Raw genomic sequence first — 24,852 nt, forward strand, 5'->3', positions numbered from 1 at the left:
TTTCAGCTCCTTGCTATATTTGAAATATAGCATTTCCGATGACAGAGCTGCCTTGTCAAGGCATTTCCCTACAAATAGGGAAATCTTTTTTATTATAGCCAGTTATTCCAAAGATACTCACTGAGATGGACTTGATCATGGTGGCCATCTACCCTGCAAGGCTCAAACCCAAATCACTGTTCAACATCTATGGACTTATAGGAGAGATGAGGAATTATAGGAGAGATGAGGAGCTATAACTCATTGGACAGTGGAACATCATACTACAACTTCAGCTAAAGTTTAAAGGGATGCAATAATAGCTGAGACTACTGCTCTGTATTTCAAAGTATTTATTTTTTTGCAGCGCAGTTCCAGTCTCTCTACCTGTAGCTTAAAGCGTACCCTGGTTCCACTCTAAACTCCACGTGCTGCTGGGCAGACGTTGAGGCGCAAATACCACTTCTCGATGTACTTGTTCCCCAGCCTGATTATTTCAGTCCTGCTACCAATTTCAGGGCCATTCATGTCTATAATAGGAGGTGGAAGTCACTTTTTCAATTAGGCCCTTTGCTATTTTAATGGTAAGTAATGGGACTAAGGTAAAGATACGGGGCTAAAATTCCTACGTTATGAATCAGTCTTAATATAGTAGGAACACTTTAATGCTTATTCAGGCAAAATGTCACAGCAGATGTGATACTACTAGAGTAAACCATTGATAGCAACACGTGCTTTCACTGGAATTCAACCATGGTAATTCTTTTATTGTCTTAATCCATAAATTTTAATGTGTATGAGCAAGTGATGCTTCCATGTCAATCTCAACTCTCTTCTTTCACATACCTAGAGATGCTAGACATATTTTGAAGTTAAATAATGAAAAATGTACCTTGATACCTGTTTTAGTCTGCATTCCCTTTGTTTATTCCTAAGATTACATGGATCATATATAGTGTTGGAAAAAACTTATTCAAAGAACTTGTTTAAATAAAGATTAATTTGCAAATTGTACCAATGACTTTGTGCAGACATATATATGTACATAGATGTAAAAAACAGAAAACACACAGGAAAATTTCCACTTGATACATTTGAAAAATATTAAGATTTGGAAAACATTAAGCCATCTGGGTGTACAGCACATGTAAACCATTTTGTGGTGAAACCAGAAGTGATGAATTGCACATTCGCTGATATCAGCTACAGTATAACAAAGTCAGTTCTTTCCTTTTCATCATTATAACTGATGCTTCAGCAATAGGCTTTGATTAAAAAAACCCAAACATAAAAACCCAGTTCATGCCTTAAAAACATTTGTGTACAGAACAATAACAGTAACAGCATGTGGATTTACATGAGCTACAAAAAAAATCCTAACAGAAACAGAATTGTAATATACCTATCATTGATCATCTTAATACCAAAGACATCTGGCTGCATTTTGCACCTACTAATATTAATGACAATATTAAATCCTTCAGCTTTAAGGCTGTGCAGCCCTGGAGTTCCAGACCCAAGATTATATATTATAACATTTGCATACAATTATATTCCTTAGATAATCATATTGCTTAAAACCAAATGCTGACATTTTCAGTATTTATGCACAGCTCTTGACCCATCTTTCATGTAAAGCTCCATGCCAGGGAAAACCTTACACAGAAATTCAGGGACATTAACTGTAAGCACAGCAGCAGCATATTATACAAAAACAGAGATAATCACAGTCTCACTAAATGTAATGTCATTGTCTAAATTAGGAGCTTTGCCAATATAGTGGAAGATCTCCTAAATTAGATATGCCAGATCCTGTTTTTGAGGATCCTCCTGTCATCTAGGGAAGCCAAACTCCATATTGCATGACAATTTCCCGTAATATCTCTACATGTCTTATCTGAAGGAGCAAGAATTCATAATACTTTAGCTGGGGATACAGACTGTGTTGAGTTTAAGGATCTTTGGCAAATCCTAAATGTGGTGTCATGGATTTCTAGCCCTACTTCTATATAGGGAAGCCCCTCTGTGTGCTACTAAGACCCATAAGACAGTGATTAGTTCTGCGCTATAATTTGTTTATTCCCTGACGTTGCTTGTGGTTTCCTTTCCCAAAGGGAGTAGAAGCTAGTGGAGGATTATATGTAAAATTGTGAAGGCAGAAGCATGCCACAGAGCTTGGTGGATCCTTCGTTAGACTCGTACTTACCTGGTTCTGACTCCCTTCTCTAGTGCATGGTGGGAGAGAGTGGTGCCTTGATTGCCTGCTCCATGACTGGATTCATAAAAATCCATAACAGGATAATTTGTAGGGAGAAGAGTCTTATGGGGTGTCCTTAACCCATCACCCAGCTGCTAAGCCTGGACCATCCTTATTTTCCCATCAGGGCACCACACCTGTGAATGAGTGTGCTGCCAATGCTGTGACAGGGGATCAGCAGACAGTTCCCCCCTGCCATGGTAAAGCCTCTCCCTGGGGTTTCACCCAGAGTAGGTCTGCAAACATCGGTGATGTAGCTGGGCTACAGCATGAAATTGGCATTCAGAGAAGGTCTTGTCACTCCGACGCATGAGATGCAGGCAGTATATTCTGCTCCTGTCACATTACACACTTCTCATGACAGATTAAAAACCAGATTCCGAAGTTCTTATGTGTGCTTGCAAAGGGGATTTTTCTTCTGTTTGTGGTACTGGCTTCACACATTGGCAAGTATTTTATAAAAAAATCCTAAAAGAAATGGCGCTCTCATGCAGGGAGAATACTTGCTTGGCTTACAGGCCAAGGTAGACACTGAAGCACATATCTAAGCAGTCTTCCTGCATATGGCCACTCTTCTAAACTGGGACCATAAATAAGGTTATGTTAACATATTCACTATATTTACATGTTACGTTGACACAGTTATAATCAGTCTCAAGTCTAAGTAATCTATCTCTATATTAGCTTTAGAACATGCAAAAAATAGAGTAGACATCTGTTCCATCTAAGATACAAAGGAGGGGTGTGTTTTCGCTAAAAACACTGGAGTCCAAAACTTGGCATCATCAGTAAAATGCTAATAGACATTTTCAAATTGTATAAACCAAGTGTCTAAATAGAAAAGGTTTGATATTGAAGGGGAACCCATCCACATAAAATAAAACTCTTTAAAATGGAATGTAGCCAGTTTCTAAATACACTCAAATATTACAGTGTCTCTATAAATAGAAAACTAGATAGTGCTGAAGAGCTAAAGCAGTCCTTTCCAAATCGTTCAAGTGTATATATTTCTCTCTCTTTACTATCATTAATACACAGTTGCTTGAGCTACAGCTGTTCTAGCCTTTGGCAACAGTTCAAGCAACTTCCCCTCTTCTCTCCTTTGCAACCCTCCATCTTCCATTTTGGCACCACCGAGTTGCCAGGACATATCTTGATTTCATAAAGTTTTAGGAAAAATGCCACATGTCCAAAACTCTGTTGGTGTGTGTGCGGCCAATCAAGGAAGCGTGTCATAAATTCACCATGGTCCTTCAATTGTCACTTGGGTAGTGGCACATCTCCAGTCCCAGTGCTATATCCAAGAGAGGTTATGTGCTGACAAGCTCCCTCTTGCTTGCACAGAGCCTGCTGAGAAGGATTTCAGAATAAACTTGATTTATTGGACCTCGGACATGATATGGGGACTGAGAATTTGTTGCATAGTCCTGCAGTTGTGATGGCTTGCTTTGACTGCCGAAATATTTCCCCAGTGTATAGTGCCTTGATAACGTCATTGTTATGTGCGGACTTTCTTCAGAGGGATTGGATTTCACCACCTGCAAATGAAGTGACATATGTGAGTGCTTTCTGCCTGCACCTAGAAAGATACACAGCTGTGTGTACAGAAATGCTGAGACCACAAAGCAGGTCCTGATACTCTTACCTTGAGCTACAAGCTGCTCACAAACAGTATTTTAGTGGGCCAACTTGTTATGTTACATAAAGTGCAAGATCTTATTCACTTAAACCTTGAAATCTAAATGTATAGGCCCATTATACTCAGTTGGTTGATTTGGTAACACCTTTGTATATTAGACTCTGTTCTCTTCATTAGGGACAATTTATCTGAACAACAAAATTCATACTTAACAGCTTGTCTGTATATTTACCATGGGAAAAAATAAACTCAGGACAGTCCTGACTTGCAGGAAGGTTTAAATCCTGTTCTGATCCCAGGCACTGAGGAACATACGCTGTGTCTCAGCTGTGAGCCTTGTGAGAGTGTCTCTCTCAGGTCTTGATGCCAACCTGGCCCAGCTCCATGTTGAGATGAAAACACTCATGTGCCATGCTTCTCCAAGAAGGGAGTTACAGTGCAATTTAACATCCCCCTCCCCAGGGCATCACACTGACATAACCACAGCGTGGTTCAGCAGAAGAATGCTCCTCCTTGTCCCCCCAAATATGTATAAAGCTCTGGGATTATCACATTTAATTTGTATGGAATAAACAAATGCCCCTGGGACTAACGAGAGAGAGAATGAAAGGTATGGTCATGAGCCTAATGACTGCGGGGGGTGGTCTCCTGTGAGATGCTGATGGTCTTGTCTCAGTGAACACGCAGTCACTGACGAATAATCAAGCAACTTCAAGAGAGACAAAACTTCAGAACCTTGCACAGACGCAGGACAAAGGACCCCAACCCAGGCATTGGCAAATCCAGAGAAAGCAGAAAAGGGGCAAGTAGTTAACTTGTTTTGAAAAAAAAAAGAAATATATGCTGACTTGATAGCTCTGATGCCCTTCAATTTTCCTGCTATATCAATCACAGCAGACACTTGAAAAAGCAGACTTCATTTATTAATGCATATATTTATGCGGAAGCATATTAGCTTTTTAAAAATAGTGTGTATTTACTGTCACTGAACAATCAGAAACAATGTTCATATGTAGTGAAGCTCATGACAAATGAGACAACTCATACAAAATTAAATCTGAGTGAAGGAATAACATGTGCAAAGGCTTTAAAGACTGGGCAGAGAGGCTATGAGGGAGCTGGCTGAACTAAAAAAAGACCAGGAATTATCCATGTAGAAAATTAATATATCCTCTGATCAATTTGATACAGCTAAGCCAAGGGCTGTTGTTTGTTTTCATGCAGTTACTGCAGGTTCATTTTTCTAAATTAGTGCTTTAGATCTTACAACTATTTCAAAACGATGCCACCTTGAACCAATCACCCAAACTGCATTCCTGTTAGGCATAATCTCCCAGGAATGCAATCTAATGTTCATCCAGCAGCCAGCCACTGATTAAGATACCAAAATCCCAAGGCTGCTAGTTTTTATGTTGTGACCATGATTTCATTGCCATTAAATTAGGAAATAGATCTGAATTAAAAAATAGGTTCCATAAAGGTCTTTATAACTGCTGGCCAATCCATTTCTCCATGAGCATTTGTGAAGAATTAGGTAATTAAAAAATCAGGTTTACATGTGTGCATAGAACTAGAAGTATGTTTGGGCAGAAAGTGCTAGTTATGCAAGATTTTTTGTCCCAGATCAATATAAACCCTTTGTGCATCCAGATTCCTCAGCAATCTGAGCGAAGATTGTAGGGTCTACAGAGCTGCGGATTTCTATGCTATCAGTGTGACCCGAGGCCCTCTAAAGTGGATTGGTGGGAACTCCAATGATTTATCAGGACAATCAGGGGAAATAGCTTTCTGTTTGGCCAGCTAGTGAGAACTAAATGAGAACTGCTGAACGCATTTCAGTTCTTGTTTTCTGACTGCACAGAACGGCCAGCCCTCCATTCCCGCACGGCCGTGCTTTAGCTCAGATAGCATTTACAGAGGGGTGCTGTCTTCTGGGAGTTTAGGAGGTCATTTTTTTAACAGAAAGAAAGTGAAAGTACAAAGCAGTATATTTAATCCATCTCATCTGGTTTCATAAAACATGAAAAGTGCTGGGGTTTCACACAGTGTTCTTGGCTCCGTCCTTGGAGGCAAAATGCCATTTTCCTAGTGCAAACTGCTTCAGCACCTGATGAAACTCCACTTGCCAGGATGCAGAAATAAACTGATGACAAAACTGTTAAAACTAACGAGGTATCAAAAGCATTCAAGGACTTTCTTTTTGCTTTCTCCAAGGATCAAGTCTGTTTTTTTGTGGGCTGATGGATTCTCCTGGGCACATCTATGCCTCTTTCAGGCACAATGGCCTCTCAAGCCTCATTAACAACAGCTCCATGAGCCAAATTCTCTCCTGATCCTCCCCAGAAACACACACTCTCAGTTGAGATTCCTCCGGCAGAGAAGCAAGGCCAAATCTGCACATGAGCTCATATAAAATGATGGAGGAGTGCATGAAAAATGCTGATGACTGATCACGCCCTGCTGGTTTCCACCCATTTCCATACAAAGCATCTGAAATATTTCACTTTGAAGCTCTCCATTTCACTCAAAAGCTCTGTGGAAATGGCGAGCATCAGCAATGACCCATGAAGACACCAACATCTGGGTTCTAGACAAAAAAGGGTCAATATAGCTGTCTGGGTGAAATGGAGGGAGGCATTTACTCCATGGGACTATTTATCCATCGCATAAATATCTGCTCTGTGACTTACTCCCTCTTTTCCAGCTCCATTTGGACTGAGCTGTGTTCGTGCCTCTCTTATGTACCGAGCAGAGCAGATTAAAGGACTGGTTAACTAACTATGCCTGCTGTGTTTCATCCCAAAGCAGGACAGAGGCCACGGCAATGGGCTGAAAACATGTGAGCTGCTGAGAAGCCTGAGGTGAAAACCAGCTGTGAGGTTGACACACAGCATGTGAGGTCAGATGGGTCTGATAACGCTCCCAAACCTGTGCTCAGTCCCCGTGAGCCTCATACTGGAACGGAGTCCCAAGCAATGGCAGCTGATTGTCTCCCCACTCTCTTTTGGGAATGCATTTGTTGTCTGGTAGACTGTCTCTGATATTATATCTCTGTGATATTTAAGGGGAAAAATCAAAGCCTTATAGTTACTATTTTTTTTATTCTGCTTTATGTAAAGGTGACTGCTGTGGCTGAGAGAATTAAATATAATCCACTGGCTACAAGAAAATAGTTAGGCTTGCTATGCTAGTCCTTGGCCAGCAGACACCGCAAGGATACTCGGGACCCTATGCTTGAATTTTACTGTCATCACCACTGAATTTCAGTTTGTTGTTTAAACTACTCCTAGGTTTAATTAGCCACAGTATATTTTGTTTTCCAGTGTATACAGTGGGTGTCTGATGAAGGAAACCTTATTTTTAGATATTTGCTTTTTTTGGATCTTTAAGGAAAATATATCACAGCTGTCCTGACTTTTCTTCACAGCAAAAATTAGTGCTTCCACTTCATTCCTGGTGTCACAGCCCACCTTTGTACCTGTGAAGCTCTACAGAGCTTCTGTCCTAACCCTGCACATGTCCAGGTCCTGGGAACAGGCTTGGCCAAGAGTGACGCTTACAGAAAAATAGGCATGACTTGGCAAAATAAGCAAAAGGGTTTTATCCTTCTCTTGAGAGATTCAGAAAACATTTGGTGGTCTCTTTTTTTTGAAGTAATTTGTTTTGACAGAAAACAAATTCCTAAATTCATGCTGGAAAAATACTAGCACTTCACTTGTGTGGGTGATAGTCTTTTTTAATATTTATGCACTTTTGATAACTCTAATAAAAAAAGTTCTAGGATTTTCTCCATAAGAACTAACTTGTGGAGTTCTGTCTTCTAAATGACACATCAAATTGCTTTGTCATTATTCTAGTCAGTAACTAAACTCCTGAGATTTCTTCCAAGTAGTAGCTTCTTACTGGCTCAAAGCCCCCAGAAGACTGTGAAATACCATAAATTCATTAACTCTTGGTTTCAAAGAGATATCTTTCATTGCATCCTTTTTTCCTCTGGTTTTAACTTTTTGGTAACAATTTCTTCTCGTTCTGTATTTCATTCTATGAAAGAGCTTGCACCTGTCATGTCTCTTTTGATCACCCAGAGGAAATGCAATCTTCCTGAAAGATATGCCAGTTCAAGTTTTGCGGTCCTAAACAGATTTTAATGGAGTAAATTGTGGTAGTTTCCTAGTCTTTTGTTAAGCAGACAACCTAAATTCAGTTTGTAAGAATGAAGATCCTTGCAGCATCACAGGCAATGTCTTACTGTCCTAAACATGACTTTTTCTATAGAGGTACCAGAAGGCTTCTCTGTCCTTAGATCTAGCAGCAAATTAAGACACGGGGTTACTGATGATGTCTGAGTGCATGATTTCACTTTTCACTGAAGAAATATTTTTTACTGAGAATCAGGAGCGAAGCATCTGGAAAGAGTCGAGTCTCCTTTATTCCCCAAAGCTTTTTCTGGTTTCCAAAGGCAGCAATGTAATCTCCATGGGTCTTCATTAGGGCAATGAATGACATGTTTGGATTCTCAGCAGACTGACCATTCATAACAGGAACCTGGGAACTGGCCTTATATATCAACAAGTTGGTGTCATGGGTCCGAGGAAGGACTTGGTTAGAAGCTGCAGGAATAGTCTGGTGGCCTTGGTGACACTTCTTTAACTATCATATGCAAAATTGCTGTCATCGGCCTTATGACAGAGGGTAACTGCTTACTTGACTACTCAAAAATGATACTCTGTTTTCATTCAGGGTCGCCTGCACTAAACAAGGGATGCACGTCTTCATTTGCTATACATAAGGTACAAGAAATCCCAAACTAAAATATATCCCTCCTTTGCTGATGCGGAAGAGTGCTCACTATAAAAAGACATACCACATACTCAAAATACATCTTAAAGGAAACCAGAAAAACTTTAAATATCTTGTTTTTCAAACTCTTCTTTCACTGGTTTGGCAGCCTCTGGGCTGATTTTGTGCCTAGATATAATAACGTGTTTGCTTATTCGTTTTTGATTTAATCCATGGACTCCTGTCATTTGTAATATGTTGTGCAGATTCCTTGCCAGAACTTCAAATGAACAGAAGGATATGTTCTCAGTTGCCCTACTCACATATCTTACCATGTCCCTGTTTCACCAGTCCAGTAGTTATAAAACAGAAGACAGAATTTCTATAGATTTCAGACAAAAAAGAAAACAGAACTATGGGCGTGAGATTTCTGTTTGTATAGTCAGTCACTATAACTATCCCAGATAACTCTTTCTCAGATATATGAAAACAGGTATACAGCAGTAAGATTGGTCTTTCAATTTTAAGCTCCATTTTAAATGCGACTGTGGTTTGATGGGAGTCTGCTGAACCTGCTCAGTTAGGAAGGCTTAAGAAAAAAACCTGTGAGACTGAGGTATGGCAAAAAGATGAAGTGAGTCCATGCAGAAGCAGCTGGGTTATAGAACGCATAGCAAATAATATAAGAACCTGGAAACTGTGCAATATCCTTTTATACAGGTTACCTTTGCAGAAAAGCATGTTTGTTTTTCTTTTAAGGAATTGCCACTATGGCAGTTCAGCCCGTCCTCAGGCGGCGTTGCACTCTGAGCAGCGAGGGGCAAGGGTCACCATGCAAACTGCTATCTCTGCAGCTTTTATTCAGGCCTGACTTTGAGTCACAGATGCAAACCTTGTTGCACACCTTTTTGTTTCTAAGCACCTGACAGTTAAAATCTCTCTTAAATACCTGGGAATTATATAAGCATAAACTACTACCTCATGGAAATGGCAGCCACACTTCCCTTGCAGGAATTCTTTGTAACGTCCCATGGTGATGACAAAGGTGTCAACAACTTCATAGCCGAAATTTTTTGCTGTGTCCAGAATAAGCAAGTTTTCATTCCACAAGTTTTGCACTTCTGCCTGCATTCCAGATAAAACATTGCAATGTCTTGTCAAAAAGGACTGTTTAAAGGTTATTTTAGTCTGCCACTGAAATGAATAGCAAAACTGCATTTTGAATAAAGAAATTATGTTATACTCTAGACATGAATTATTATAAATTCACTCTTGAAAGTAGCTGTTACTCCAAGACTGTTGTAGATTTTTGCAGAAATTTCTTAGAGTGGGTTTTTCAGCACAAAAATAGTTACAAGAAAATCTAAAATTTCTTCCCTTAATTACACAACAAATCAGGTTGATTTCAATAAGATCTAAATTAAAACCAAGTTAGCAGTAACTATAATTACTTTTCAATAGTTGTGCAGCTTCCTTCATAGAAAGAATTCAATGTTGTTTAAAATATAATTACTGGGTAACTGTTTTTAACATATACTTAGCTAATATGAGGTGTAATGCAGAAAAAAATATCCTATTATAAAGTTGTCTGTAACAAATTTTGAAATTGTTCCTGTAAAAGAAAAATTCAGCTTCAAATCAAAGTCACTGAGACTGTTGCTTAGGGTCATGGGTATCTTAGAAATGAAGAAGTTGTTACACTGAAGAACAGATTAGTATTTCTCAAGATACTGCAGGAAGGCCAGGAATAGAAAAGAGGTTAGCCATATATTTGTCAAGGTGGTGGATTTGACACTGAAGACAGAAGGGCTTTGAGGGTAGCTGGGGTAATCCAGAAGTCCAGAGCACCCAAACCACATGGGTAATTTGGCATACGATTCCAATATTGAAAGGGAAAAGAATGTCGGTTATGCACTGTAGTTGATTTCTGGAGTTTTATAAACTCCTGGATGAGAAACAGAAAAAGGCAGTCCTGGGAAGCCTTTAATACTCTTTCTGTCCTTGCCTCACCTACCTTCAATCAAAGTTCTGCTTCTTCCTGAAAGCTATGGCAGGAGCTATGACAACGTTTCTTCATGTTGAGTCCAACCATTTCCCTACTGTATCCTAATTTGGTCATCTGAATAAATTAAGGAAATGGTTGGAATCAATAAGAAGACATTCAGTAAAGACAAGGCAGATAGTACTAACTTAGAAAGAAAGAATGGGCAAAATCTGACAGGGCAGTCTCTGTAGCAAAAAGAAGGGTGAGAGCAACAGTAAATCACACACTGAATACAGCAGTGTATTATGGTTGCAAAAAGACGTGGGCGCCAGTCCGCAGTGTGATAGGAGTGCTGTACGTAAACTATGAAAGCTAATAATTTTCTCTTTTCAACACCTGTGAATAGCTGGAGCGTTACACGCAGCACTGGTAGGCATCATTTACTCTGTTCTGCCCTCCGGCACTTCCCAGCCCCATCTCATCCAGGCATTTTATATGTGTTCAATAGAGAACCACCGTCCAAATTATAAATAAAAATATTGAATTGAATGAGTTAAACAGCACATTGAAATGAGCCTGTCTGTTACTCTGAGAGTCTTGGACATGATTTAAACCAACTGTAACATCCGATTAACATACAAATAACAGGCTAGATTCACTGGTACATTCCAGCTGCTCTGTAAATGTTCTGGCTTCATAGGTTGGTTAAGATAGATTTATGGAGAGCTGTGCAATGCAGCCAGACCAGTGAATCTGATCCAGCAGTAAACATGGAGGAAGCCTGGGGAGGGCCAGTGCTCGACAGTACAAGGAGCAATCTGCCTATCCCCAGCTTGATTTCTCAACTTTGGCAGCAGCTTATATCAGGGCTTCTTCTGGCTCCTGGGACATCTGACTGAGCACAATGCCTCAAACGGCGCTCTGATTGCAGCAGAATCCAAGAAATAGGGCAAATTGGTTTGAATCTGCATTAGCAAGCCATATGAGCAAATACAAACATTGTTCTTTCTTTCATCCACTTAAAGCTTGCTCAGCAGAGGTTGTAACATATTTTGACCAGACAGCAAAATTATTGCTGAAATGACAAGTCTTCTGTGAAAATGCACTCTGAATATACTGTAGCTTACCTGTGATAGAGAATGTATTCCATCCACTGGGAGGTGAAAGCCCATCCCTATGGATTTGATAATTACAAGGATGTTTGATAGATTTTCCCTGTTTGGCAAATAAAAAAAAAAAAAAGGATACACATTTTACTTAACAGACATATCAAAAGATACTTCATTTTTATTTTTTCAAAATCAGTTCAGTGTACACCCATGAGAAAACAAACGGAATGTTTGTATTTAAAGTTTTTGGTTAAGTTTTTTCTCGTAATTTATCATATCAAGACTTGGAATAACACCAAGCACATAACATTACCTGTTCAACACCTTTTGGATAATTTGCAGGTGATTGGAATTAAGCCACTGAACGCCACCTACAATTAGTACAGTTTGGTCTGTATTCTCCAGGGGACGTGATCTGAAAGCCAGAAAGGAAAAACAACACATGTTGCCTTAAAACAGATGGCAAACGTTTTAACTGCATTGCATTGCATTTCAGTGAACTGCATCTGGCATCCTGATCAGAGGCCCGATGTCATTTTCTATTATTTTTCAACCACACAATATGGTCTGCATGCGTTATGTTTAATTGTTTACTGACTTTAATTGGAAAATGTGTTAAACACATTTGTGAATAGAACGAGATTACAAACAAGCCAGCAACAGAGTTTGTACAGTACCTCTGCAGCAGTTGTTCTAGTGCCTTTTCAAAAGTTGGTCTCTGGTTTGCGTTCATCCAAAACTGGGGGTAGTAGGAGTAACTGATAAAGGTTTTCCCCTCATTGATATTATGATAACATTTAACATCATGAGTCTTTTGCCATTCCTGAAGAGTCTTATTCACTCTTTCTATTAGGTAGTACATCATCCCTCTGTTAGTTGAGTCACCTATAAAAAGAATCTTTGGATGAAAAAAAAGATATGATTGACTTAGAAATTGTACACTCCAAAAACCAAAAGCTAAGAAAAGTATACAGCTAATCTGGAGATTTTTAAACTTTTCTCATAATGTTCAAGAAATATATCTATGAGCTGCCAGTTCTCCAGCCCTGACATCTCAATACTAAAGTTCTCCTTTAGCAAAATCTTTGTGATCTGATTAACAAAAAGCTATATTATGTGTTTCAAAGACAAAAAGTACAGGTTATAGATGGCTGTAGCTGCACAGTTAGTCCTGCATTTTCATCCTTGTTGATCATTTCTTTTGCTTAGGTTTATATTTACTTCCAATTGCTAGTACAGAGCCTCTTGTGATTGCTTGCAGCTTCCTGCTTTTGTTCCTCCAGTTTTTCATGGGGTTTGTTCCTACACAGCATGTCTTGGTTAACGTCTGTCTTCCATAAATGTGATTCATTAGAATTTACACCAAAGTAACACACACACACACACATCAATGGATGCAGCTGCTGCCTTATTTATAGAGAAATGGTCTTTCTGCAGTTTCAGAGGGGGGAAAAAAAGGGGGGTTATTTTGGTGGCAGATAATCTGAAGAGAGTCCTGGCATGTGTGATGTGACCACTGGGAAGCATTGTGGCCTGAAGGGAGTTAGAAGTGCTGTCAGGATGATACTTCGAGTATCAGCAGTTTTCACTGGGCTACTCAGAACTTGCAAATGAGTGAAGAAGCCAAATTTGGGCTTGCTCCTACCCATTCTGTAGACTCCCCTGACACATCAAACATCTCTGTATGTGGAGACCACAGAACTTAACATGTGGGTTTTTTTAATGTAATTGCCCTATTTTTAGTGGATAGGACTAGCATTTCCTCCTGCTGAAGAGAACATGTAAGCAATGACAAGAGTCCAAAGGGGAAGAGAACCCTGGTTCACTGTGGTTTGCCAATGAAACTGTGTGCGTAATCAGTTATTACCACAGTCACCTCAGCCAGAAATCCACATAGAGGAGCATAAATGTAAAACTGGGAGTCAGAAACCCCATAGAGCCATAACACAGTAATAGCCCTGTTCTCTGCGCAGCAGTATGCTGCTTCTCCTACCTCCTCTGGCACTCAGGGTGGTTGGCACCCTGTAAGTTGGGTTTTTGTTGTTTGTTTTTTTAATTTGATTTGGGGTTTGATGCTTTACCACTTCCACCTTGAATATTTGGTTGTGCAAATAAAATTCAGACTGCACAAGATTACATGTTTAAGAATACATTTCCAAAGCTTCTCTCAGAGATTTTATGTGGTGAAAGCATCTTGGACTTCTCTCATCTAATACATCTCTATTTATCTATTCCCTTCAGGAACGTCACAGTTTTAGGGACTGATTCCAGTTCCCAGTATGAACCTATTGTGAGTGAAAATAAGCCACAGCAGTGTACCATTGAAGGTTGCCGCAGAACAGAAGCAGTTTCCTGATCTGGTGCAAGGGCCAAGAATAGGCATGACAATGACTTGAACGTCCTATGCCTTGCCCACTGTGGGCTGCAGAGAAGCCCTTGATAGATTATGTATGGTAGAAAACAAATTAAAACAAGCACTAAGCCTATAGAGGCTCTTCTACCTCCTGTCCTGGACCTCGCAAAGCTGCTTCACAGAGTAAATTCTTAAACAGCTGCTGTTCATGCTTGGACTGCACAAGCCCTTCCCTCACATGCGACGGGATTTCCAACTCTTTTCACATTGTGTCAGAAGAAACCTCTCTAAACCAAGCATAACATGACTCACAGAAGTCAAGGATCCTTGGATCTTTGGAAGGACTGGCTGGATATTCTTTCTTTCCCTTTCTGACAGACAAATTAGGAAGAGAGCCCATGCTTACAATATGTCCTAATTCTAAAGTAGGTTAACTTGAGGTTTTAAACAATTCTTTTAACTTGCAAAATCTCTTAATCTCTCCAGTCTGTCTATATCCATGTCTCTTTAATCTCCATTTCGTAAGTCCAACATTGTAGTATCTAGATGTACATCTATTTAAAAAGCAGTTCTCAGATATTAGCAGGCAAGGATATCATTAACTTGCAGTGTGGGTGAGAACATTTTGTGTAAAAACACAGAACATCATTAGGAGAATAACAAACAGGCTCTACCAGGTTATGCACATAGAGCAGTTGGAAGAACATGCTAGATTGTTTCTCTTTTACTTCTAATAACACATGATACCATTTTGTTATCACTGTACATGGGGATTTCTAAATGCAAAGGAACATACCCAGCTACTCATTACACTGATTTGACAGATGTGCTGTTTTTATCTCACTCTTAATTCTACTTCTGACAGATATTTTCTCCTTCTAAGTGTATTTGGTCTACTCACATCTACCACTGAATTAAAATAGCAGAATAACATCCTTCATGGAAAAAAAGGAGAGAAGAACCATGGCCAAGGCCAATGAACATGATGCACAGATGTCTTGTTTTGCCAACACTGTGTATTCTCTAGAAATTTAAGTGTGAAGTGTCATTCTAAATATTTCCAATGTCTCAAACATTGCAGAGCATCAAAGACTGAGATAATTTGGTTATGTCAAAACCAGAGCAAAACAACCCCACACACCCACACCCACAACTTACACTATTAAATACTTTAGCATTGTTGGGCTTTACAATTTCTACATGCACACACACATAAGCAGTGGATCCATGAGTGGGTTTTCAAGTCTGCCCTGAGGTACCTAGTTGGCCAGGTCTGCAGATGAGATGGCACACTCCTTTAGAAAACCTGTACCAGGAAAGAAAACTAGGTAAGATCACTTCTTAGGTGACAGTTCTAGCCCTTAAGTGCCATTATGCTGGGCACTGTATGAAAATACCAGGTGGCCTTGAAATAGTATTATTGTTGCTATCCTGACATTCTGAGAGCACGAAGGGGGTGACAGGAGTCAGAGCAGATTCTTTTAGTGCAGTCAGTATAACTGGACAAAATAAATATTAGGGCCCAGGCATAATTCTTCAAATATTATCACAAGACTGATGAGACTGCACACAGCCCATCTTTGAAGGAAGTAAGTTCTGAGTCTCAGCACATCTCCATTTTCACTCTTAAGTGAGCTTGTTACGAGGAAGTAAAGCAGAAGGTCAGGAAATTAGATCAGACAGCTAATGCTATTGAGCGTCTGGGTGTCCATCTGGGAATGTATACTTATTCTTAGGAGAGGGTGTGGCTGAGCAGGATGAGTCAGGAATGAGACAGATGGCATCATCACATTGGTGAGGAATACAGGTTGTTTCATGAGGGAAATTAAACTAAACAAGTCTGCTAAGAGACTAGTTGAGACTTGATGTAAGTGCGGATGAGAGAAATGAGCCAAAGTGGACTTGTGGTTGTACTGAAAACCAGATCAGAAGTGTAGGTTATCCTCAAAGATGTCAGTCAATTGTAACAACCATATTAGGTTTCAGTCAAGAGGTCTTTGGCTGTTCAAGTAGGTATGAGCCATACCGGGACTGTATCATTGGAGTCATGCAAATCTGTTTAACTCCAGCTACTTCTTTCACAGTGAAATCACAGCATTGTGGGAAGATATGTCATTAAAACTAGGACTGCAGTATGTGACACCTACGGTGCCTGCCCTCTAGCCCCAATGGAGAGCTTTGGAGTCTGTTTGCAGTAATCACAGGAGGGTATCAGTAGTCACACTATGGAGACTGCATGTGCTGGGATTTTGAAAGGAATGCTCTCCTGTAAGTAGAGAGAAGATCTCAGATAGAAAGACGGGTGTGCATTCCTTGTAACCCAATGCATCCCAGGCTGGTGGATGCATAGCACAGCAAATCTGCACACACAGAGCACCCATTCATGAAGACCTTGTCTGCGTCCAACAATCTGCTTCTAACTATTGGTTCAACCATGCTGTGAGACATGTGTAAATCATGGAAAAATAAACAAATTCTTCTATTTCTCCTCCCTAAAAAAAATCCAGGTGGAAGAAGAGGACATTTGTAGGTAATCCTACCTGCTTTTCAAACTACCCTCCTGCACAGCTGGCCAAGCACATTTTCTTGTGGTATGCAGACCATCAGAAAGCATCTTTCAAAGCATCCACCTTTTGCAAGTCAGCTTCATTTTCAGCAACTGCTTGGAAGACTCAAAGGCTAAAGTAGTGTTTAGCCCCAGGAAGAAAACTTGTGTCCTTCAACTAACCCAAGACCTTCAATGAATTAGAATAATCATTCAATGTAGTTGAATGTGTGGTAGCTATGGCCACATTTATTTCTATACAGTTGCATGAACTTGCTATAGTTGTGTGTGCCATGTAGTATTTAATATGATTTGAACCAGGGGCTCTGGGGATGATTCTGTATTTAGCTCTATGATAATAATGAGCAAAATGATGGCTCAGGTGTGTAGAATGTGAAAATTTCTTTACCGTCTGACACAAGGCTTAGTCATGTACTGTTCAGGTCAATGGGGGATTTGTCTGCAGGATGACTAAAGGATCAGGCATACATAAGTCTATAGTTTTACCAGGCAAAGAACAACACTTTCGCACAGTCAGATGTTTTCCGTGTCTTCTGTTGCAAATGTTTGGTGTGAAAAATTCCATTATAGCTTACAGGCCTTAAAAGATTGTGTAAGCATAGTGGAATTCACTTCTTAACCAGACCTATCATTATAAATTAACCACACTTAGGAAATTTAAACACCTGTAAGTCCAAAACACTACTTAACTTTAAAATATTATTAAGAAATTATAAGTTAAAATTCCTGTTTTAACAGCTGAATTTTAAGTACTTCAGCAAATATTGCCTTTTCATATTTCCTGTTCTTAATTACACATGACTCAATGGCACTTTATTATAAGACTAAACTCTGAGTAGTATTTCTCGATGATAAACAAAATACATATCCCCCCTGCTATTGAGGCCAGCTTTCTATATGCTGCTAATTGGATAAATAATTACCTGTTAGAACCCCTTTTCCTTCACCCATTTTTTAAAGTTCTTGTACAAAAATCAAAGCATCATGTCTTAATAGAATTGTATAAATCTTACAGCAAAAACTCATTAACCACAGTTACAGAGGATTTTGTTGAGCCAATATAATATAGATATAATATTTTTTATTATGATTGCCTATTTTTTTGATCCAATTAGGACATACATGTGGAGTTCCCTAAGAACAACACAGCCTGCATCTCATTACCCTTAGAGTTCAAAATGGAGGCGAAAAAGGATTGCAGACATTAAAAGTGGACTGAATGAAAATCTACTCAGCCAGCATCGCCTTAGCCTCAACACTTCAAAATTTTCCTGTTTACTGTGTCTGAAATGCAAACATACAACTGACTAGTCTTGCTAACACATCATAAAGCAAAATAAGGCCTCATAAACTGTTTTTGTGGATGTATATCCTTTCTCATGTCTCCACCAATCTGAGTGTTATTGTTTCACTACAGGTGGTCTTACGTTTTTATGAAACAGAAACAACTTAGCTCAAACACAGTTTTATATGCACACAAATTAAAATAGCAGTTAATGATGATGTGAAATCAATTGGAAGTCATAGCCAGGGAAAATGAATTTCTGTTATAGAGAAAGGAGATGGTAATTTTAGAGATGAGGTCTGAAAAAAAAAATCAATTTTAATATAAGACATGAAAGCAGCCTGGAGTTAGAAAACAAATTAGAAAACATTTTTGAAGGCTTATTTATGATGCAGAGAGGAAAGAAGTGCTCTGCTTGGGTGACCATAAACATATTTCGGAAACATTGACAAATGCATAAAAGAAATTAATGAGCAAGAGACATATCTGAATGCTGTATTTTACTGTTGTTCTATGAAACATGAGAAAACCAGAATGATTACACTTAAAGATACAGTTGATCTTACATGTGCTGTATTTCAGCCAAAAAGAGCATTCACTTTACATCTTATTTCATCAGCTGCAGAAGTGCACCCAGATCAGGGACACAGCACAGCAGTGGTTCACTCATTGCATGCTTTCCTCCACATTCATTAAAGGTAGAAAGACAAGCAGGTTTTTTTCTTTCTTTTTTTTTTTTTCCATAAAAACTAATAGGGGAGCATAAGAAAAGAGCGTACAGTTATCATAGTTGGAATTTGACAGCGGCATAGAGATTAACACCTCCTGTTTAAAAGAAAAGACATCATCGCAGACACTTATGTTTTTTATAATGTCTTATCATGATGTTTTTAATTGTAAGAAGTAAAGCCAGCGGATCAGAATCCTGAAACCAAATTATATTTTTTCCAGGACAAATATCAGAGACTTCAGCCTAGTGAATCCCAAATGTCACTACTTGCTTTACCTGTGATTTCTGGTGAAATCTTGCATGACTGAATTTTTTATGAAGGTATTCAGAAGTGAAATTCAGTCATAGAGGGCTGTTAGTGTTTTGATGGAAGGTATGAAGTCATTTGACCCAAAGACACTGCAGACATACATGTCTGCTTTCCTGAGGAAGGATTGGTAATTATGTGGGGTGTATGGAGGTTTTATTGCCTTATTTCAGAATAAACTTTGAGCAAGAATTCAGATGTAGATCATGATACCCGACTCCTTTGTAAGGATTTTGAACTCCAGAAACCAAAGTTACACAAGCTGAATATTCCAAGTGTGGTGGCATACTAAAAAAACCCCAAAATACAGAGGCACACAGGTTAGTTGAGCCCATTTTGAGAAGTGGAACCATAAATGAGTTCTGTCGTTCTTAGCTAACTTCAGCAAATGGCAGTATAAATCAAACAGCATTCTAGATCATCTCAGTGTCCTCATTTGTGTTGATGATTTTTGCCCTTATGTTTTGCACTCATGTTTTTTTTTTTGCAATCTTCTTACATTTCCAACGTTGAAACCTTCTGCTTATTTTATTATGGAAACTATGATATCGTTAGTTTGAGAAGTCAGTGATCTCTGTAGTGCTTAAAGACAAGGTATATAATGGTTTGAAACTAATATCACAAATTAGGAAATATAAATATTTATAGATGGTTACCAAAATCTCTTGTGTAATAAAAATGTATTTGTTCACAAGAATTATATCATGCTGGCTACTCAATATTCCTCTTATAAAAGATCCAGGTTGCTTAAACATATATAATAGCATACAATACAACTGACAGGCAAAATCTCTTTCTGTGAGGACCTGAAAAAAAATACTTTTTCTACTACATTGTTTAGACTGTGTAAAGTAATTCCAAAGTTTGCCTTAATCACAGGCAGAATCAGGACCTTATCACCCAAGTAGAGGACCATTTTTATTCATCTGACTTAGGTATGAAGAAAGTATCTCTTAGTTCTTAAGTTCTACTGACATAAGGGAGTTGGTCCAGGCTCTACATTTATTTATTTGGTGAAACAAGCAAAAATGCTATTGCAAAATGCCACACAAAGTTAAAACCACTGCAAAGTGATGACAAAAATAACATCAGAGAGAAAGATATAGGAGAAATATACCAAAAAGGGACCATACGTTAGAGTGATGACTTTAAAAGAATAAACCAGTTAAATGGACATCTGTGCAAAGGTAACAGGAGTGATTCAGCAGATTTCTACAGAGCAGTGAAGGTTATCAGACAATGATGGAAGACTTTTGCAAAAGATGCATAATGGGAAACAAGTGCAATTAGTTTTACAGAAATTTTTCTTGCATGGTGTTAATGTAGATCACATAGGATCTGGCTCTCATCTGACACTGGAATAGATCAGTGACCTCAGAAAGTCAGGACATAGTGGAATTTCAATTAAGAAGTCAAGGTCACAAACATTCATTTCATATACTTGGTTTTAATGGACTTTTAACAAACGTTGCCCTGTTTTTGACATTGGTGAATGCAAGTGGTCAGATTCAGGAGGTGGGAATGTCAGCATAATCCTTCCAGCAATACCCTGGCAATCCACTTCCATAGTGGCATATTGTTCCTCTGCTATCCTTCAATTGTCTGACCAAAGGGTGTTTGCTTATTGAAGCAGCCCAATGTCTATGGAAATTAAAGACCAAAGCAAAACTATCAAATTCTTCTATATTTTTTGCTGTGGTCAGTCCAGAAGTGCTTGTTTTGTACATGAGGAGCAAGTCAAGTTTCTCCTCTGTCATATAAATCTACATTTTTTTAGAAAAATATGTTAGGAGAAACCCACAGCTCTATAGTAATGGAGAAAACCACAGGCAGAAATAAAGCCAAATGGCAATGAAGGACTTTGTGCAGGACAATAAATTACCAGAAAAGAACGAGGAAATGTTAACTGAAAGACTATTATTTTTGTATTTGTCTATATAGCAATGCTCCCAGATTTTATTAAAATGCCACTTTTAGTTACTATATTCTTACCTAGACAATACACTATAAAAATCTTTATAACAATTAATTACTTACTTTCTGGATACTTGTATCCTCAGTAAGGTACCTGAGCCTCAGATCAGAGCTCTGTCTCAACAGTTTTACAGTCATAGCATGCTTATTAAGGAGACCTTGTATTTCCAAGCAATCACTTTAGAAGCTTCACTACAAGAAAAGAATGTGCAAGAAGATTTGGTAAGATTAGCGTGCACAAGCAATGCCATGCATTAGGTATGCAGCAGAAGAAACCCAAGTGTGAGACAAACTGTGACAACAATGCAAATCCATCCTCCATTTGCAGTCTGGATATACTCACTGGTAACCACGTACACCGTAGGTCTTGAAGCTCCACTGGTGTGACCTAAGCTCCTATGTGAAATGGCAGCAGACAACGTTGTCTGCACATGAGGCTAAATTACGGATAATGGTTGGTTTTTGTCCCTGTGGATTTTCCGTCTGAATAATTTTCCAGTTATAATAAAAAGGGATTTTTTCTTACAAATCAATCATAAAATTGTTTTTAAAGCTTCAGGACATTAAATATCCAGGTAAATAAAAACGAATTAAAATGTAAAATCTGTTACATACCTTTCTGCCCTCCACACAGCGCTGGAGCTCGGGCTTGGCTAGCACGGAATATCGGCAGCCATGGGGCTGCCATGTTATTTCTCTCCAGTCACAGGTCCTGTTGTCAGAGCAGCTGAGGCAAGGGACAATCCACTGCCCTGGAAAACAGTAACGGGATGTCAGCATCTCCTCTGTATTTTTGTGAGTACTCCTATTGTACAGCAAGCGAGGTATTTTTGAGTATTTTCTCATGGGTGTTTTCCCTAAATTAAATGCCCCCCAACCCTTTGAAGAGACTATTTCCTTCCTCTGTGTTATGCCCTTTTCATTTAGCAAGGATAGGAGTTTTTCCTTTCCATGAAAGAGCTGCGAATACGCAAATTTGACAGTCATGTGTGGGTTCATTTCTCAGTTCATGTTGCCTTTCTTGTAGCAGTTTGTCCTTTCCCCATAGAAGGTATACGAGAAAGGGAAAGGAGGTGAGGAGGCTGAATGGGAAGAGAAAATATTCACATTCAGAAGTGTCTAAAGGCAAGATTCATTCTCATCTACCACTAAACATCTAAAAGTTGGGTGGTTGCTCACAGCTAGATTTCTGAGAGCCCCTTGATAGAAAAAAGAAAAAAGATTATACAGATAATGTGCAGATAATGAGAGAGGATGACTTTCCCTCAGAAATACTAATTTCTTTAATTTGTGAGAGTTAAGAGAATCATCATAGACTACATATATACATTTCAGAAGGTGAAAGTAAGGTGAGATGAATAACCTGTGTGATCTATTAGAGCCCGATCCCTATTTCAAAAAATGATTTTACAGATTAGGAGCATGAAGTGGGATTACAAAAATTCAGTGGGTTTTAGGCATCTCTTACCTAAGGTTGAATGGTTTTGTTATTTTGGTTCTCTAAAGCTATTAATTTCCAAAATCCTACTGGAAGTCAGAGGTATTCAGCTTCTGAAGGAAGACAGAAAACTTTCGAGTTGCCTTTATATTCAGATCAACAGAAGAAACACTTTTCTTACCCATACAAGTGCACCATCCTGACAATATCTTCCAGTGTCTATGCAGCTTGGCCAGAAAAACCTGCTTTTGCCTCTGATTAAAGGCAGTACACAAGGAAAAGTGCACAGGCCCCCAGGTCCTTGTGTCAATGCCATCAGGCCTTGCTAGCACAGCCAGGTTTCTCATTGCAGCCCAGCAAACAGCTCCAAAAGCAAACGTTTGCAGAGTAGACCTGGCTTTAGAGTTTATGACCGTCATGGCTACCAGACAGCAACTCAGCAGCCAGCTAGATATGCTTTGCTGTGTGTGATAGACTGCTGCAACACAAGAAGCCACAGCAAAAAATCAAGGCTGCTGCCTATCAACATTTATCAGGCTGGGGACCGAGTGGGAGGCTGAGTGAAGCAACCCTGCAGGACCCCAGTGGCCTTGGGAGAGACAGCTGCTACCTCAGCAGCAAGGCAATTTCCAGGGAGGCAGCCTGTGCTTGCACTGAGCAAAAATCCCAAACAAATATGTTTTAGTAAGTAGCAGGGTGAGTTGTCTTAGCAGATAAGAGAGTCCTTCTAAATAAAACCATCAAGAATTGTTTGTACAGGAGCCTACATTGGTACATCTAGGGGCAGAATATATCCTGCAGCCCTACGACCATGCAGCTCTGGCTGCTGTATAGCCTGCACAGCTGCCGCTACTTCTGCCTAATGCAGAACACACTCACCCCACCCTCAGCTACACTTGCAGATGATGTGGAGCAAATAAGGGCAGACTGGAACTAAACAAAAGCCTGGACACTGACTTTACCGTGCTGTGAATCAGTGAGCATAGCTCAGCTCCCCTGGTTCCCATGGGTGCCTCCTGAAGGCTGCTACTGGGCAAGCAGGCCAGTTCAGCATGGTGTAAGGAGAGGAAGGAGGGATGCTCAGGCCCATGGTGCTAGGGTGCAAGCGGGGAGATAGAGCTGCCCAGCACTCCTTGCCCAGAAGAGTTGCAAACTTGCATCACCTGTGTCCTAATCAACTAGCTGTTTGTCCTTAGGAATAACATTCCCCACTCTTCTCATCAGCTGAGGAGTGCTTTAAAGTTCAAAATTCATTAAGGTGGGAAAATATCATGATTGTAACCTGGTAATTTATTTGGGACAAAAGACATCTGAACTTTGGTCCCTGGGTGAGATTCTGTGTAGACTTTTTATCTAGAAGTTAAAGTGAATCTTTACCTAAAGGTGCAAAGTGGATAACCAGTTTCTGGAGCAGGGAGTGCTCTTCCAGCCCTCAGTTGGGAAATGGGGGCCTGAATTTAGACAATTCCTCTTTCTTGCAGCCTCCAGTGGTGACCATTGTGAATCCCTTCCTCACTCTGGCCCTCCCTTGGCTTTGAGGTCCCTCACTTCAGGCTGTGGCCTGCTGGCCACCACTGGGGCCAGGCATGCTTTGGCACTTCAAGATTTCTGTCATCACTCGTGGATCTTGCCCTTAGCTCCTGCCATGGTCCCTTCGCACCCCATTTGCAATCCATGGCTAAAGGGTCATTCCCAACTTCATAGCAGTTCTATGAAGAGACTAAAAAGTGCAAGGTCTCAGGTAATGCAGCAATAGATGCCACGCGAACACCAGTTATTGCTTTGTGCCTTTTGAGTAGCAGAGCAGGGACAGAATGGTTGGTTGATTTGAGGTCTGGACTCAGAGACTACCACTGCTGTAGAGCTCTTCATAAATGATCTGAAATTTGTTTTGGGCAGTGGTTTATATTTCAAAAATGTATGAAAAAAGGGCAGTTTTTTCCTGACACTGTAATTTTTCTTTCAAACCAATTATGTGAAAGTTCTGGCAATGTCTACAACATCTGAGATCCTTCATTTTATGGTATTTTCCTCTTAACATCCCATAGGTTTATGAGCTGATCTGGTTTTAGGTAATAAACTAGAAAAGTAGAACTATATAAAATGAATATTGAGGAGCTGAAACATCTGAGCAATAAAAGTTTAAACTTTGGCAACTGAAAGTGATAAGTACCTTTTGAAAAGATTCTTTCAAATGGTGTGTTTGATTTATATTCAATAGCTCTCTAGGTATATTAAGAAAAAATACATCCATTTTTGGCATATGCTAAAGATTAGTGGCAAATGTAAAAAAATGAGAGAACAAGGATATATGGAGATAAACTCATGTTTATAGGAAGCACTGACATTTAATGCTAATAGAATAGTTGCAGGTTTTATATTTATATAGATTTTTTAAATGATGTGTGTAAATTTATGCATTTTTAATCCAATTATTATTAACTTTTCCTCC

General features: G+C 39.4%; 1 protein-coding gene across 2 annotated transcripts in view; it reads right to left on the bottom strand.

Annotated features, from left to right (window-relative positions):
* Positions 1 to 545: 545 nt before the first annotated feature.
* The window catches only part of CPED1 (cadherin like and PC-esterase domain containing 1), a 157,760-nt gene continuing 133,453 nt past the window's right edge, over positions 546 to 24,852 (bottom strand). For both annotated transcript variants that reach the window (XM_087766717.1, XM_009464129.2), the window contains 6 exons: positions 21,578 to 21,714; positions 12,425 to 12,645; positions 12,061 to 12,162; positions 11,766 to 11,853; positions 9,633 to 9,779; positions 546 to 3,774 (listed from right to left, as the gene is read on the bottom strand). In XM_087766717.1, the coding sequence (XP_087622843.1) occupies positions 3,547 to 3,774; positions 9,633 to 9,779; positions 11,766 to 11,853; positions 12,061 to 12,162; positions 12,425 to 12,645; positions 21,578 to 21,714 (923 nt within the window). In that variant the 3' untranslated portion in view covers positions 546 to 3,546. The remainder of the gene's footprint in view (positions 3,775 to 9,632; positions 9,780 to 11,765; positions 11,854 to 12,060; positions 12,163 to 12,424; positions 12,646 to 21,577; positions 21,715 to 24,852) is intronic.

This window comes from Nipponia nippon, unplaced genomic scaffold, assembly GCF_047370975.1.
Source record: "Nipponia nippon isolate SJK-2023a ecotype South Korea unplaced genomic scaffold, ASM4737097v1 scaffold_3, whole genome shotgun sequence".
Lineage (NCBI taxonomy): Eukaryota > Metazoa > Chordata > Aves > Pelecaniformes > Threskiornithidae > Nipponia > Nipponia nippon.